Genomic DNA, 17,827 nt, shown 5'->3' on the forward strand with positions numbered 1-17,827 from the left:
TCCCCGTGCCTCTGCTCACCTGCAGGAACACCATCCCTCACGGGAGCGCCCTCCGCCACACTGGCTGCCCTGGAGCTGCGCCCCCTCCACCCGGGGCCTCTCCCAAAGCCTGAGCAATCAAGGCTCGCTCCCACCCCGGGCTGGCGCAAGGGCCCGCCTCCTCCCGGCCCCTCTCCGAGCTGCAAACCTAGCTCATTTGCATGTGGATCGCGCCTGCCACCATGGGTGCTGGGGTCAATTGAAACTCAAGAAAAGAGAAGAAATTTATGCAAAACTGTTGATTGCATTTGTATGTAATGAAATCATCCAATATTCATCTGACTATAGAATCTAATCTGAGAAGAGAACTGAAGGACATGAGTGTCACTGCAAAACCGTAATGAGCCACTGTAGTGATTAAAAAAGCTCTTGAGCCTTCTGAAAATCCAGGCAGAAATAGCGTCTAATCAACTCTGAATATAGGAGGCGAGATTGGGCTGGCGTGTTGCGCACGGCCCGCCGTGGCGCTGGGGGTGCGCGGTAAACCCTGGCGGCCGCGGTCTGTGGGTGCCAATCGCCCCGCCACAATCAGCGAGTCCTCGCTGCACAAAGCGATCGCCGCCTCTCTCCACGCAGAAAGAGTCCAATCACAGCTGTTGTGAAGGGCAGCTTCGGGCTTTGGCACGCGCCCGCAAAGCCTCGCCAAAGGCCTCTTCTGGTTTCCTGGCTCCTGCCCTGGGGGGCAGGGAGGGTTTGGGGATTTGGGACTGACATACCTCGACACACCCGGGGCCAGACCAGTCTGAGAGGGGAGAGGGTCCTGTGCCTCTCGGGAATTCATCACTGAAATGAAATGTCACCTCCTCCAAGAGGCATTCCCTGACTACCTCATCTAAACTGGCAATCACCCTGCGCCACACACACACACACACACACACACACACACACACACACACACACACAGCCCTTCCCTTACCCCTGCATAGCACTTAGCTGTGCCTGGCATTATTTATCTGTTTAATATCTGCCTCTTCCAAATAGGCTGCAAGCTCCATGAGGGCAGGGACTCCAAGGCAGAGTGCTCACCACTCTGTGGAGTGTGGAAAACCAGACCTGATACTTAGCAGTTGCTCAATAAATATCCATTGGATGAATAAATCAATTTCGAAGAGCAGCCTAATGTATGTCTTCAATCATTCAGCAAATACTTATACAGTGCAGAGTGAGTGCCAGGCTTCATATCCGGCACCCAGCTTGCGAAGGTGAGTAAGACAACCCCTGCTCTCCTAGAGCTCACAGATTGGGCAGGAGACAGACATTGAAGATGCCACATACAATCAAAGGGGACAGTGTGGTGCTGGGGGCCGTCCAGTGGCTGTGGGAGCAGCTGACCAACAGTACAGACTGGGGAGGTTAGGGAAGGCCATCCCGAAGCAGTGACATTGGGTTGAGATCTAAAGGTTGTGCAGGAGTTAGCAAGGCAGAGTAGGTCTGGAGTGCCCCAGGCAGAGGGATGGCCTGGGAAGTTCCTGCAGTGACAGGCACTGTGGGGACCTGAGAGAAGCCTTCGTGGCTGGAGTCAGAGCAAGGGAGAGCCTGGTGTGAGCTGAGGTTGGAAAGCTGGCCCAGGTCAGGCCTCATGGTCAAGACCTTGAGTTAAGAATTCTGGACTTTTTCCTGGAGGTGACAGAGAACCTCTGAAGGAGAGTGGCATAATTTACATTTTGAAGTGGTCACCACGTGGAGAAGGGTCAGAGAGGCCAGCTTCTGGGGAATGGAGATTGTGTAGGCATCCTCTCAGTTATCCAGGCAATGGGGAGCCACTGGGGGCCTCTGTGTAGGGGCATGTCACAGCAAAGGCTGTTTTAAGTAGATTCATTTGACAGCAAGAGGTGGATCAGAGAAAGGGAAATCAGGTAAGAGGTAGAAATCCGCCTGGCAGCCCTTCCTTCCTTCCTTCCTTCCTTCCTTCCTTCCTTCCTTCCTTCCTTCCTTCCTTCATGTGCTCAGGATCCGACAGATCTGTGTGGAAGCTGCCCTTCTCCTCATTCTAACTCAGTTTCCAATCTGCTCTGATTTGACTTCCAAGTTACTTATTATTAAAATGAGATCTAACGACGGAGTCAGTAGGTTCTGAGAATTCAAGGCTGCTTTATTTGGTATGGACTTTCTGACATCAAAGGGGCCTTGTGAGCCATTTGCCTTCTTTAGGCCTTAAAATCCTCATTAACCAAGATATAGAAACAACCTAAGTGTCCATTGATGGATGAATGGCTAAAGATGTGTCTCACACACACACACACACACACACACACACATGCACACATGCAATGGAATACTACTCAGCCATAAAAATGAAATCTTGCCGTTTGTGACAACATGAATGGACCTTGAGTGTGTTATGCTAAGCGAAATAAGTCAGAGGGAGAAAGACAAATACTGTATGAGTCTCACTCATATGTGGAATATATATATAAAACAAACAAAACAAAACAAAAACAAACTCGGAGGCAGATACCAGATTGGTGGTTACCGGAGGGGAAGTGGGTCGGAAAGAGGGCAAAATGGATAAAAGGAGTCAATTGTATGGTGACGGATGGAAACTAGGCTTTTGAAGGTGAGTATGATGCAGTATATGCAGATGTCAAATTATAACGTTGTACACCTGAAACTTATATAATGTTATAAACCAATGTTGCCTCGGTAATAAAAAATAAATTCCTCATCACTATAAATAGTCAGAGGAGCAGATCTCTAAGGTCCCTCTCTCCTCCCCCAACCCGACAGTTTCATGTCCCATGAAGTCATAAGACACCACGAAGCCCAGTGGGTTAAAACGCCCGAGGCGAGGTCTGCCCTGCTGTATGATAGTGTCCACCAGGCAGCCAGGGGAGCAGGGAGCAATCTGAAAATCTGGGTTCCAGTCCCAGCTCTACTGCTCACTTGTTATGTTATCAGCAGATGAGTTCTTACCTCCCTGTGCCTCAGTATCCCCTTTTGTACAGTGAGGGTGGGGAGGGGTGTTGCCCAGAAGTAGGAAGAGCTATGCATCTCACCCCCCCAAACCAGAGACACACCTTCCGCCTAATAGGTCAGACTTGAGTCCCTGTTCCAACACTTACTGCCATCCTGTGACCTTGAGTAAGTCACTTCGCCTTTCTGAGTCTTCATCTGTAGAACAGGGGTGAGGAAATCTAAGCCCAGAGGGCTGCGGTGAGAATTAAATCAGATAATGCAGCTCCGGGCAGAGCATGGAGTGAATGCTCAATAAATGGTGGCCGTGGTTGTGGATAAGCTGATGCTGCCTGGATGGATGGGCCAGAACTTGTGTCCCTCTTCCTGCCACCTTTACAGTGGTGCCATTGTACCAGCAATGTGGTAAAATTGTGATTCGCTGGGGGGTCATGGATTTAAGTTGTTGTTGTTGTTGTTGTTTTAATAGGCAGCTTTGGGTGGAAGGAGCTAAAGGCCTCTTTGGCCCACTGGGGTGAGTGAGGGGAGCTCTGCTGGGACTCTGGCTTGAGGCTTCGTTAGCCATGTTGCCACAAACAACCAGCATTCAAGCAATGGGGTTGATACCCTGGTCGCAGCAAACAAGACCTCCTCCTTTCTGCCTGAACGTTCGCGAAGAGCAGCAGTCTCTCTCCTTAGGTCCCCATTCCGGAAGCCATGCTTTGAACATCAGGAGCCCACTCCCCTGCCCCCAAAACGATTGCGTGTGTTGGATCCGAGAGGTGATCAGAGCCTTCTGTGTTTGCTTCCTACAGTGGTGGGGTAAGAGAGGTAAGTTCAGACTCACAGACACCCCTGGGCACCACCTGTGTGCTGGAAGTCACTGTCCTCAAGGAGGTTCTGTTCAGTGGGGAAGACAGTTCATAAACATCACAAATCAAAAAACAAGGGGGAAAGCGCTTTGAGCTCTGAGAATTAGATATCAGGAAAAAGAAGGACCACATCCGATTGGTGGGTGGGTTCCTGGAAGGCTTCCTGCAGGAGGACACATTTGAACTGGGTCTAGAGGATGATAGATAGGATGTCTGTCTGTATCTCTCTTTATTTCAAAATTTTAAAGCATGGGGTGGGGGGAGGGGAGAAACCAGAAAACAGGGTAACAATCATTTCTATCATTTCTATTTTTACAACCCCAAATAAATATTTTGTTGTTTTTATATATATGTATATAGAGATACATAAAATGACTTCAGGGTACACTTCGAGTCTTCTCCCCAGTGGCAATCACCATTATAAATTTGGTAAGTATCCCTTTGCAATAAAAATCCCCTTTAAAAATAATTTTTAATGCAAAATAAGGTCAGGAATAATTTTTCTAAAGAACCGCTTTTTGTTTAAGTCATTCTAATTTACGTACGTGGTGACTCCACCTGCTTTTTCCACGGCCCCGTTAGGTTTCGGGGGCTCTATTCCTGTTGAAACACGTGGCCCTGGCTCACCACCGCAGCGCATGGATGCGCCACTTTTGTTAACCCCCAGAATGGGTAGGGTTTCCGCGGATGGAGATAATCAAGGAATGACACTCCGCGACGAGGGAGGGGATAGGAAAGCCAGGACGCATCTGGGGGCTGGCAGGAGTCCAGGGGGGAGGGAGCACAGGGCATATGTGGGGAGGCCTCATGCCCCAGGCCAGGAATCTGCAGCCGGCATAACTGGACATCTGGGATTGTGGCGACACCCGCCCCACCCCCCCCCCCTTCCCGGCCCAGAAGCACCCGCTCGCCCTCCACAATAATTCCACTTACCCACTCTCCAAGGCCTCCCTGGGGATGCCTCTGTTACTCTTTCCATTAATTGTCTCATTAATGACCCACTGAAGTCAAGTACCCATTGTTCTCTGAGGCCCGGGGCAGCCTCCCTGGCTTTCTCCCCCCCGGGATTTGTAAACGTCTTTCCTTCCCTCGGCTTCCCTTTGGCAGGCGTCCTTATCTGGTCCCTGCAGCCCTAGTCCCCGCCAGCGCTGCCTCTTCCTCCACCCACACCCTGTGCCCCTGGGGCGGTGCACGGCCACCCGCCCCGCTCACTCCCCTGCCCCCGCCCCTGTGTCTGTCTGCCTTGCTCTCTCTCTCCATCTAACTGGCCTCTTTCCATCCCCCTCCCCTCCTTTCTTCCCCTTTTTCTCTCCCTCCGTCTCTGTCTCTTTCTCTCTTACACTCTGTGTGTGTGTGTCTGTCTTCCTCTGGGTCTCTGTTTCTAGGTGTCTTTTCAGAGAGATGGGTCAACGTCTCACTGTCATCATTTGTTTCCGCCTCTGAGACTGCCGCCATCTCTTTCGGGCCCTACCTGCCTGTGTGCGCCTGCGGCTGTGTGATTTCTCCCTGGGATCCGGCCTCTCTCTCCCTCGCTCTGGCCCTGTATCTATCTCTCCTCCCCTTCTTCCTCTCTCCTCTCGTACTTACTCCCCCCTACCCATCCCTCTTCCCCTGTGGGTCTCTGAACCCTCCTGATTGACTATTGTCCTGTTTCCAAACCCTGCCACCCCTTGCTCACGCACTGGGTCCCCAACACCCACACAGGTCGAACTGCCTCCCTCCGTCACTCCTCTCCCTGGTTACGGTGCCAGCTTCCCTTGGAGGGCAGCCTGGAGGACATTAGCTTTAGAAATAGGCGTGGGGTCTTGTAGCTCCCAGACTTTGGGATTCATGCATTAGTACAGGTAAAAAAAAAAAAAAAAAAAAAAAGATGGAGGTGACCAACTTTTAATTTATTTTTCTAATATATTTTTTTTTTAGAATCGCCAACTTTTTATGAGAAAAATATTTTTAACACACACACACACACACACACAAACGAAATGAACGATCTAGGAATAGACACTATTCCCTTAAGTTAAATTAAACCATATGAAAACATTTGCTACATTGCCTATATTTTAATTCTTTTGCCCCAAATAGGTGAAAATGTTGTCAGGGACCAGCCTGGGTTGTCCCGTTCAGTGAGAAACCACCGGTTGTGTCCAAGCCCCTTCTTGGTACCCATGGGAAAATGGAGTGACCTTTACGGGTGACAGAAAGGGCAAAACTGGGACAGGCCCCATAAGCCTGGTCCTGGCCACTGCAGCACCTCGTAAGGCCCTTTCCAGACACTCCGGTCTTGGTTAAAATAACTTACTGAGGCTGCCTAGCAGGGGTCAGACATGACTCTCCGGATTCCAAGCTTCCTGTCTGGTCTTGTGTGTCCTTGAACAAGCATGTGAGCAAATCAATAACTAGCTTCTGGAGTTGTCTATTGTGGCAAAGGCCCAAGGCAGGTTGGCCACTACCATGATCAGCTAAGAGCGGCCATCTGGGCTGAGGCTGGAGCCCGGAAGGGAGAGAAGGCGTGCGTGCCCTGCCCCCCGTGCCAGCTGAGCCCACATCAGAGCAGTCGTCAGCCTGCGGAGGAGCTGCTGGGCTGGGAGACCTGAGGGACTCGGCCCAAGTGAGGCTGACGTGGACTCGGGTGGCCAAGGGTAGCATGGGATTAGGGAAGAGACCTTTTCCTGTCTTCTCAGGGACCCCGGCCAGCATGTTCCCAGGTTCAGGAACTGGCACTCTTGTCACTGACACTGACACTCCCAGTAGGAGCCCAGGCGAAGGTCCCCTCAGTGGCATTCAGGTGCAGACACCAGCAAGGGGGCGCCTGGGCGGGAGAGAAGTGTGGTGGGCGTCGTGACTGTGGACAGCATGGCAGGCAGCCTTTTGAAGATGCTCAGAAACTCCTGAGGCTGACTTGGCAGGTGAGGATGGAGGTCTGAGCATGCAGGTGAGAACAAGGTAAACAGGGTTATCGATGTAAGTTGACTTCATTTGTATCCCAGGCCTGGCAGGCTGGTCGCAATTGGACAAACACGTCTTTAGTAACTGCTTTGCGCCAAGCACGGTGCTAGTCAGGGATATAAAGATTCAAAGAGCAGGGAGCTTTCTTGCAAGGACTTACAGAGGCTTACCCAGCCCTAGTCGTGTTTGCCCCTGAGGCAGGGCGCCAGAGATCTGGCGAGACCATTTGCCACATCTGTTCCATGAAACGGACCACCCACGCATGTGCCCAGAAAGGAGAACACTTTGCAGGTAGGACTGGCAGGGCTCAGTGACTTATTAGATGAGGGGGCGAGGGAGAGGGAGCACAGGTGGCTCCAGAAGTCCTGGCTCAGCACCTGGGTGGGAACGGGGATCCCAGGTGGGGCTGACTGGGTTTGGGGTGTTTGAGGCATATCCAGGCAGAGATGCTCAACAGGCACATTCAGGTCTAGGATCAGGAAAAACGTAAAGATAAAGAAATGAATGTGTTAGTGCAGGGAGGGATGTGGGACCAAGGGCTCTGAAGGCCTGTCAGGTGGGGCAGTGGTTTAAGGGTACAAATACCAGAAAAGGAAAACAGCATGAGACAAGTCGTGGAGGTGGAAGGAAGCAGCATGAAACTTCAGAAAAGGTAATAATTCCATTTGGCTTAAGCACTGGTCACCCCGGGGTAGCTGGGGAGATGTGTCACAACTGAAGAGATCCAGCAGGCCAGACTGCAGAGGCTACTGAATGTCAGGGTGAAGAGTCTGTACCCAATTCTGCAGGCAATGGGGAGCCATCGAAGGTTTTTAAGCAGAAGAGTGACATATAAAGGCTACATTTCAGGCTGATCTAACCTAACAGAACAGGTTGGATTAAAAGAGAGACCAGAAGAAAAAATGCAAAAGACAGGGGCCACCACTTATTTGTTCATCCAACAGCGAACTTCCTCTCAGCAGAAGCAGCCCTCTTCCCTAGTCTAATCTCTAGCTCCTAATCTGCTCTGGTTTTAGACACTGAATCGTCTCGCCTTAATGCTGCACATGAAGAGCAAATGGGTTCTACTAAATGCATCGGCACAGGCACACCTTGTTTTACTGCATTTCATTCTATTGAGACGTGTCTTTTACAAATTGAAGGCAAGACCTTCCACCAGCAAAAGGATTACGACTGGCTTTACTGGGGTGGCCTGGAACAAAACCTGTGATATCTCTGGGGTAGGCTTGTATTAACAATTATAAATGAGTTTAAGTCACTTCTTAAAAAGAAGTTTCATATATACATACAATAGAACATTATTAGACATTAAAAAGGAGGGAAATTCTGACACTTTACGACATGAACCTTGAGGACATGATGCTAAGTGAAAGCAGCCAGTCACAAAAAGACAAATACCGGATGGTTCCCCACATAGGAAGTACCTAGAGGAGTCAAATTCACAGAGAGAGAAAACAGAATGGTGGTTGTCGGGGGCTGGAGAGGGAGGCGGGGGAAGTTGTTTGATGGGTACAGTTTGTTATCAAGCAACAAGAATTCTGGAGGTGGCTGCACAACAAGGTGAATGTCCTCAACACTTCTGAACTGTATGTACCCTTAAAAAATGGTTAGGATGGCCACTTTTATGTTATATGTGTTTTACCACATTTAAAAATGATAATTTTAAGTTTCGGAATGGTTCACAGAACAAAACCCAACTCAAAAAAAAAAAAAAACAAAACAAAAACAAAAACCACGCACCTAAAATACAGTAATTCAAAAAGGCTAAAATAAAGGGATGGGAAAGATCGTTAAAGCAAATGTAAACAAAATGCAAGCAAGAGCTATGATCTTGATAGATGAGAAGACAAAATTCGGACTCTAAGCACTGAGCGAGACAAAGAAGACGAGTCAGGCTATCTATGCGTCACACACACCAACACTTTCATAGAGCAGAATCTGCAGGAGATGCAAGAAGAAATGCAAATACTAATTAACAGGTGACAAAACACACACCACTTTCAGTCCAAGACTCATCAAAGGGTTAAAAAGTAATGCAAGAAACCTAAACATCATGATCTATAAACTACACGTCCTATGTACATGTCACAGCTTGTAGCCCCAAAACAGAGAATACACTTTTTCATGCACATCATAAAAATTTAATAGAAACTGCAAAGAAACTGCAAAGCTTTGCTCAATGGTTTCAATGTGATAAAGGATTGAGAAGCACTTTGAAAACTAAAAAGCCCCAAGCCCATTATCAGCTGTCAGTGCTATTGTTATCCTGATTCCTGCTGGGTGGTCTTTCTGCTCACTCCCTGCTTATCGGAGGCATTCTAGAAGAGTCTGCCAAACAGGTGAGGTATGAATGTGTCATCTGTCTCCAGAAGAGCTATGTTTTTTCGCTGTTTACTATGTGCCGGCTACTGTGCTGTTTTACGTGCAATCCTTTATGAGAAATAGCTTTCTTATCGTTTTGTGAAGGTAAGCTTTCTGCTTCTCTTCTATCACCTTCCGGGCCCAGAACCATGCTGGCGCACTTAGAGGAGTCCGTGCTCTTAGAGGAAGGAGTCTGTGCTCGATGAAGTCGCGCTGATTAAGGACCCACTTCAAAGTCTGGTAGGAGTTTCAGACTTCTCTCTGGCACTGACTACCTGTGTGACTTGGGCAGTTAAATGTCCTTTCTGAATCTCAAGGCGGGAGTAATACCTCCACCAACTACCAACTATGTCTGTTCAAAAGTTTGAACGTAGTAACACATGTAAAGTGTCTGGCATAGTGCCTGGTCCATAGCAGGTTTTTGACAATTTTATATATATATATATATATATATATATATATATATATATATATATATATATATATATATATATTTAAAAAAAAAAACTTTAAATAGGAACATCCTCAATGCATTTGAAATTATTTTAAAGAAAATATCGTAGGAGTAATAGCGAAATAAGTGATGGTACATCCATATCATGAAATAGTGAACTACAATGAGAAAGGATAAACTGTGCCTACATATGTTTACACGTGGATAGAGGGCCATATGTTGTTGGTTTAAAATAAAAGCAAGATTCAAAATAGGAACAGAATAGCTCCCCTCCCTACTTCTTAAAAATTAAATATATGAGAGAAAGATCTGGAAGGACATACCTCTAATTGTTAAAGGGGTATCAGATTTGGGAACTTTGAGGAGTTTCTTTGAAATTTTAACATACTACTTTATTTTGTAATTTCACACACACACACACACACACACACACACACACGTGTGCATGCATGGAAGAAAGAAAACGACAAACAGAAAACAAATTCTTGAATTCTCTTTGGCCTGTGTTTTTCATGGGACTCTGAAAGCTGTTGAACTGAACAGAGGAGGTGGTCACTTCTGGCAAGTGTGAGAATTTCCATACCCGGCTTTCCTTTTTGAAAATGAGAGCGATTGAAGGAGAGAGGGAAAATGAGTTTCAGCATTACTCATTACTCAGCACATCCAAACAGGTAGTCATACTCTCATCCCTGCCACCACCGAAGCCATGACACACAGAGTAATGGAGAAACTTTGATAAATGTCAACTGAAATAGAGCAATCAGCTGAAAGCCATTTGCTGAGCTGTCTGACTGCCCTGGGCCTGAGGTTTTCCTTTATTCATTTATCATGATATACGGCTTTGGCCAACATACACACAGGAGAGAAATTGTTGACATGTGGAACCCAAGTACAGAAAATCTTTCAATTTCCCCCCCGTCTGTTCACCAAATAAGTTTTTGTTTATTTAAAGACTACAGAGGATTTGGCTGTTAAGAACCAAATGCCTTTGGAGTGGAGTTACAACATAATTTATCATTTCCTCTGTTTATTAAAAAATCCTGCATCTTTGAGAAGCACATTTGCAGTGAGTGGGGGATTTCGGCCACTCAGGAAAGACTGTTGCAAAGCCCTCGCCATGTGGTTTACCCCAAAAGAGGCTCCTTGACTGCTCTTTCCATCCCTGTTCTTCCTCTAGCTGACCTCCTGTCATGTGATGGCCACTCAGGGCCGGTGAAAGGAGTCTGACCAAGAAGGACAGGTAAGCAGGGCAGGAGATTGTCAGCTTCTTTCATCTTCAACCTAATTCTGACCGTGAGTGTCCATTAGCTGTCATGCAGCACACTCCACCAGTCCAAGCGGAGGGAGAAGTGCATCCCTTATTACCTCTAGCATGGGACAGAGCCGTTGAGGGGTCAACCAGCAAAGAGAAACTGGATGTTGCTTCGAAGGAACGCGGCCAGGCCTGCTGCCACCAAGGTAAGTGCCATTCTGAAGGTAGACATTTGACAGAACCAGAGCGAACTTTCTCCCTTTCACCTGAGACATAAATAGCAACTTAGTCCAGTGCACCACACCCCCCTCAAAGACAGGGGTCATGTCTTACCCCTTTTTGTATTCCCAGCATGTATCATAGTACCCAACACACACTTGGTGCTCACTAAATGTTTATGAAGTGGCCAGGATGTAGTGGGTAGGACACATGCTTTAGATCAGGCCTCAGTCTGAATCCTAGCTCTGCTACGTGCTAGCCATATAACCCCAGGCAGGAGACCTCACCCTCTCTGAGCACTTCCCTCTCTGTAAAATGAGACAATGAATAATGAAACTCTCTTATTAGCTTTGTTACTTTGGGCAAATTATCTAATATTGTCGAGTCTCAGTTTTCCTATTTGTAAAATGGAGATAATATACATCTTGCAAGTTTACTGTGAAGATCGAAAATATTGTCTAGGATTTTATCTAGTTCATGTTGGCTATATTACAAATGAATGAATGAACTAATAATGAACAAATGAACAAATAAAAGAATTATTATTGTACTAATAATTTGACCTAGTACTCAAAAAATGAGCCACAGCAAACCAGTAACAGGTAGACCCTGGAGGAAGAGTCTCCCATAACCAAGTAAATGTTGAGGACAGAGGCAAAAGCAGAAAATGACAGAATGGCAGCATTAAGACTGGAAAGAAAGGAAAAGCAGCCAGCATTTGTTGAGTAGCTACTATGCATAATTCATTCACAACACATTTGAATGCCTACTATGTTCCAGGCATCATGCCGAATTCTGAGGCTACTAAATATATAGACAATTACCAAAAAGAATAATTAAGGTTCAGATAGAAACAGTAGACGGTGCTATGAGAGCCAGTAATAGGGGTCCTTAGTCGGAGGGAGAAGGAAGACTTCCCAGAGGAACTGCTGTCTCAGCTGAGAGGTGAAGGATGATCAACTGGTCCAGGTAAAGGAGAAAGTCTGTTCTGGTTGCTTTACGCACAGGTCCTCAGAGGGCATTAATCCAGACCGACTCTACTGTTTCTCTTATGGTTATTATTCTTTCTAATTCATTTTGATTTTATTGATGGTAAAAATGGGCCTCTAGCAAAGTTATCCAGTCACAGGCGAAGGTCCACATCAGTCCAAGCAAAGTTTAAAGTTGGGGCCCTACTAGACATGAGGAGCCGTTGAGGCTAAGCCTGCAGTGGTCCTAGTCATTTGGCAACGTTACAGTCACGGCAAATGCCCTAATATCAGCAATAGATATTCTCCGAGGGCTGCCCATACCAGAAGACCCAGAGCAGACTAGGGGGGACAGGGGAAGAAAGGAAGAGAATGAACAAATCTGAGTGTCCCACTGGAAGGCTGGGCCTCACAAGGACTGACAAGTACAGCGATGGCCTTCTGTGTGGACGGGGTGGAGAGACGCCAATTCGCCACCCAGGGAATGCACTAGAAACTGGGCTGAGGTACTGCTGGCCCCGGTGGACTTTCATCCAAGGAGTTCCTTCGTCTTCACTGCCAGATGCCTGTCCAGCTCTGCAGCCGTGGCGTCGGCCATCTGGCTGATCTGCAGAAACACAAAATGAGACAGCCTGATAGCTGGGGCTGGAAAAGGCTGCAGGAGAAATATTCCAGAACAACGGGAAGGTTATCTGGGAAACAATAATGGTGACAAATGCTAACATTCGCTGAGCCCCAGACAGGCACTGTACTAAGAACTTCATAATCGTTCTCTTATTTGATTCCTAACAACGACCTATGAGATAGATATTATTATTATTTCCATTTCAAAGATTAGGAAAGTGAGGCAATTCGATTTCTTATTCAGGATACACAACTAGAAAGTAGCAATGACAAAATTTAATCTGGCTAGTCTGATTCCACCACCCCAAATCCTTAACTATTATTATAGAATACTGAGAAGCCAGTCTTATCTGTCCCTTAACGAACCTCTAGTATCTCCTATGCCTCTGCTATATAAAGCCCTAATTGATAAGAAGACTATTCAGATCCCAATTGTTAGGCAGAGAAAAAAAAGTCTTGAAAAAAGATGAAGTACATCTGGTTAACAAACATGGAAAATTCAATAGACACTGAAGAAATGGAAATTAAAACAAGATATAATTCAGTCATCATAGTTAACAAAATTTGATGTCGTGGTTTTTAATTATAATATTCAATGCCAGGAAGCTATGGTGAAATGGATAAGGTCACATATCATCAATAGGGATTCAAATTGATGCAAATGTTCATACCGTTTTTTTAACCCCAAAATCTCTCAACTGGGAAATTACCACATGAATGGAATCTGAAAAAATTTTAAGTTCTATATACAAAGGTATTTATCCAAGCTTTATTTTTAATAATGAAAAATCAGAAAATCTAAAATGCTAGAACAGGGAAGTAGATGAATACAGACAGCCATTAAAAATGGTTAAGATTATCCATTTGTTATGGAGAGGGTATAAATATGAATAACATTCCAGTATATATTTCTGAAACGTTTGAATGTTTGAATGTTTGATAACAAGCATGGGTTGCTTTTGTAATCAGAAAAAAAGAAATAATGTTTCAAGATATTATTTATAATATCGTGGAAACATGTTCATATTACCCACGCAGTATATAAAATTGTGTATATGTAGCAGAAATGATCTCGAATACGATTTTAAAAAATGCGTATTTTTTAAAACTAGAAGGAAACCTGTCAAATTAACAGTGATTGTCTTTTAGTGATGGAAAGATAGCTAATGTTACTTATGTCACTATCTGTCACATGTCACAGAAGACCTAGTACATAGTAAGTGCTCAAGAAATACTAAATGAATAATTATTCATGTTTCCTATGCTTTTCTATATTTTCCAAATTTTCTGAAATAAACAAATACTTCCTCTGAGAATGAAAAACACAGAACACTTCAGTGAGGGTTGCGGACTTCCTCCCATGTCTAAAAGGGACATTCGGTAGAAGACTCGGGCAGGAAGCTTTGAAGGGGGCAGTGTGGAGCCCAGGACCTGTGTTCAGCAGCACAGCGGCTGCCTGACATCTTTATTTGCAGACCACAGGCTTTGGCCAGGAACTGCAAAATAAAATGCACTGGAAAGGGCAGAAACTAAAACGGATTTGGAGCAATTGGCCCCAGGCACGGAGACAGCCAGGCTCTCGCCATAGCAACAGCTGCACATTTTTTTAGCTGGAAAAGCAAAGCTCCTGGGGCTGCCGGGCACTCTGGAAGAGCAACTGGGCTCAGAATGGCTGCGTGGTCCCTCCTCACGCTGCCAGCAGCAAACCCTTGATATGCTTCTTTTGCCCCCACATGAGAAGCATTCCAGCACCCCGAGGCTGGCAGCCTGGGACTGACAGGAACGAAGGCAGCAAGCCTCCTGGAAAAATGGCACTTGGCATCAATGACGGGGACTTGGGGGAGGAAGAGCACACCTAGGCTAACAATCTGATAATGTGGTTTCGGGGTTAAAGTCTTCTCAGTGCTATGACAAAGTGCAAGTCACTTACCTACTTTAAGTCTCAGTCTCCTTGTCTAACAAATAGGGATGCTTGTCCCTTCCTCAGAGAGTAGTTGGGAGGGTTAAACAAAGCCATGAATATGCAAGCATATTTTAAATTGGTTATTTGCCCTGCAAATACTGCTTGTTTCTCTGATTTTTATATCACTTCCTGACTTCTTTTAAAATCAATTAATGAAAATATTTACTTTTTACCATATTACAGGCACAAAGTGCCCTTGGGGACAGTCTGCCTGAAAGTTCACCTTTTCCATCTTTATCAGACCTCTTAAAATGATGATGATTAACAACAATGACAAGGACATCCACAACATCCCGCACTTATTACCTTCTGGACACTGGGCTAAAAACTTTACCTGCATTATTTCACATAATCCTCAAAACATGAAATACTATTATCTTCTCCCTTTCATATATTGTGAATTTAATTATTTCACCTGACAGTTACGAAGTAGTTCATACTACGCAAAAGTGTTTTGTTCTGTTACTTCGTTCCAACCCAACAATCTCAGGTAACCTCTACAGATGGGTGGGACAGGTACTACACCCATTCTCAGAGGAGTAAACCAAGGCATCACATGTTAACCACCCTGCCCGAGATCACACAGAAAGTCAGTGGTGTGACTGGGTCAAGAACTCAGCCTCCCCAGTTGCCAGCCTGGTGCCACTTACTCCCTCCGGGTGAGTTCTCTGCAGCACCTGGCCTAGTCCTTGCTCCTTCCAGCTAGGCTGTTGGTCTCATTAAAACGGTCAATCCCAATCCCACATTCAAAGTCACAAGGCGGGGAGAGAGAAGTGGGGTGGACGACTAGGCAACAACTACTGAGGACCAGCAACCGTACCGGCTACTTTTAAGTAAGTCGTGTCATTTGGTCCTCTCACTAATCCTGTGCGACAGGCACTACTGCTACCACTTCACAGTGAGGAAACAGAGGCCCAGAAAGGTGAAGCCCTTTACTGAACTTACCAGATGACAAATGAAAGAGCTAGAATTTGAACTCAGGCCTGTCTGACTCCAGAACGAGAGCCCTTTCCCTTATAATATGTGCCTCAAAAAGGTTATAACACCATCATCAGCATTATCGTTGTGGTCGTCGTTGTCATCATCATCATCACATTTGTTCCTTACGAGTTCGGGGAAATAAAAGGCAGACAGAGGAAAGGGAGATGGCAGGAGAACACCCCTCGGGCAGGCCCAGGTCGCAAGGCATCCCTTCCGAGGTCTGACGCAGAACACCCACAACGCCCCTGGGCGCTCCCGCTGCTCGCTCGGCCCGGCCCGCCCGCCCGCCTGCCTGCCCAGGCTGCTGGGAGCCTTCGCCTCCTTCGGCCCCACCAGCACCCAGCTTCACTTCAGAACAGTTCAGTTTCTGAGAAACAGGCAGCAGTGAAAGGATCTTGGCCAGATTTACTGGTGGTTTCTGCCAAGTGCTTTAATGTTCAGCAGGCTCATTTATAGCAAGCTAAAGCGAAGGTGAAACAGCAGGCTGACAGATGTCAGGGTCCTGAGCGGGAAGACCCCGGGCCTTCTTCGGCAGAGCTGGCCTGGGCAGGCGTTTGGGGAGTTGGGGGAAGAGGGTTTGGGGGTCAGATGTGGTTGCAGGGCTAGAACCTACAACAGAATCTCTTCCTTCTTATACACCAAAAATGAAACATTTTTATAATACAGTTTTTAAAAATCTGACCTCAAAAGACTTTTGGAAAAAAATTTTTTTAATTAAGAAAATCTCACAAATTTAAATTGTTCATAACCTTATTACCTTAAATGACTGCCATTAACATTTTGATGTGGATAAGCTGCCAACCTTTTTATGTACATGGAATTCTTCTCTATAGAAATGAAACATTATAATACTATTATGTAATCTACCTTTAAAATATAAATTCCATAAAAAATTTCCCATGCCTGTGAAATACTGTTATAACTGTCTATATATATAGATTCCGGTAAACAGATATAAAAGAACTTATTTTCTCACTGTCAGAAATTTAGACAGTTTCCAGTTTTCTACTATTATACATAATACATCAACAGATACTCTGCAGATAAGATTCTTGACAATTTATGTTGGATAAATTCCCAATTCACTGAATCAGAAATGCATGGACTTTGGTATACACAGCCATACTATCCTCTAGAGAAACTGTTTGGATTTATATAAAGAATAGCTTAATCTTTCTTGTGGAGCATGGAAGTAAAAGCAATATTCCTAACATAAGCAAGATTTTAAGCTCACATTAAAAATTCTATGTTCAAATGTCAGGGATTAGAAAAGGCAAAAAAAGAAATTTAAAAAACATACATATTCTAAAGACTCTGGGAGTGATTTAGAAAGTTCGTACCAAGAACCTAAAAAATATGTGTTCCCTTTGTGCTATAATTCCACACTCGGGACTGCATCCTAAGGAAATCATCACAACAAAGACGTGTGTATAAAAATATTCACTGCAACCTTACTTATAATAACAAAAAAGTTTAAACAAACTAGATATCCAATGAGAGGATTTATGAAAGTGAACTATGGTATAACCACAAGGCGGACTATTTTACAACTGTTGGAAATGACTGTTTACAAAGAATTTTTTAAGACACACGAAAATGCTAATGGTTTTAACACTGAACAGAAAATAAAAAGCTGGATACAAAATCGTATGTACACTATGTGTTCTTAGATCATGTCAAAAACCATGTAGTTTTTTTATTTTTAAAGGGGGGAAAGAATAAATATCTCCAAAATGTTAAGAGCAGTTGCTTTTGCATGTGGGATTATGGTGAATTTTCCCTCATTTTTAAAAACTGTCTTCTGAATTCTACATTTTCTACAATGGGCATATGATATTTTGATAATTAGGAACAAACTAAACACATAAACTTTTAAAAACTGCTTGATAAAGCAACAATCAACTCTTGCCTTATTTATTTAAACAAAACACACACTAAAAACTCCAGATCTGTGCTTTGTGTCAGAAAAAAGAACAAAATAAAGTGTGCACGAGGTTGTCTCTTGAATATTTTCTTACTCAAACTTTAAACCACGACAGCAAATTAAGTTATTATCAATCATGGTAACTAATATTTAAATGATAATACCTTAAATAACAAAGACTGTTGCACTGGATGTATCATGAACTATATAGCGTATGATCTTTTTTCTTGTAATACTACACATATGCTTACAGAGATAACATGAATGGTAAAGATGGCATCTCTGGGTAATGAAATTTCAGTTACTTCTTAATTTAAAAAAATTTATGCTAA

At 44.9% G+C, this 17,827-nt stretch overlaps 1 protein-coding gene across 2 annotated transcripts in view; it reads right to left on the reverse strand.

Annotated features, from left to right (window-relative positions):
- Nucleotides 1-10,300: 10,300 nt before the first annotated feature.
- The window catches only part of MRRF (mitochondrial ribosome recycling factor), a 48,544-nt gene continuing 41,017 nt past the window's right edge, over nt 10,301-17,827 (reverse strand). For both annotated transcript variants that reach the window (XM_016155956.2, XM_016155955.2), the window contains exon 7: nt 10,301-12,610. In XM_016155956.2, the coding sequence (XP_016011442.1) occupies nt 12,533-12,610 (78 nt within the window). In that variant the 3' untranslated portion in view covers nt 10,301-12,532. The remainder of the gene's footprint in view (nt 12,611-17,827) is intronic.

This window comes from Rousettus aegyptiacus, unplaced genomic scaffold (assembly GCF_014176215.1).
Source record: "Rousettus aegyptiacus isolate mRouAeg1 unplaced genomic scaffold, mRouAeg1.p scaffold_m13_p_3, whole genome shotgun sequence".
In the NCBI taxonomy this organism is placed as follows: Eukaryota; Metazoa; Chordata; class Mammalia; order Chiroptera; family Pteropodidae; genus Rousettus; species Rousettus aegyptiacus.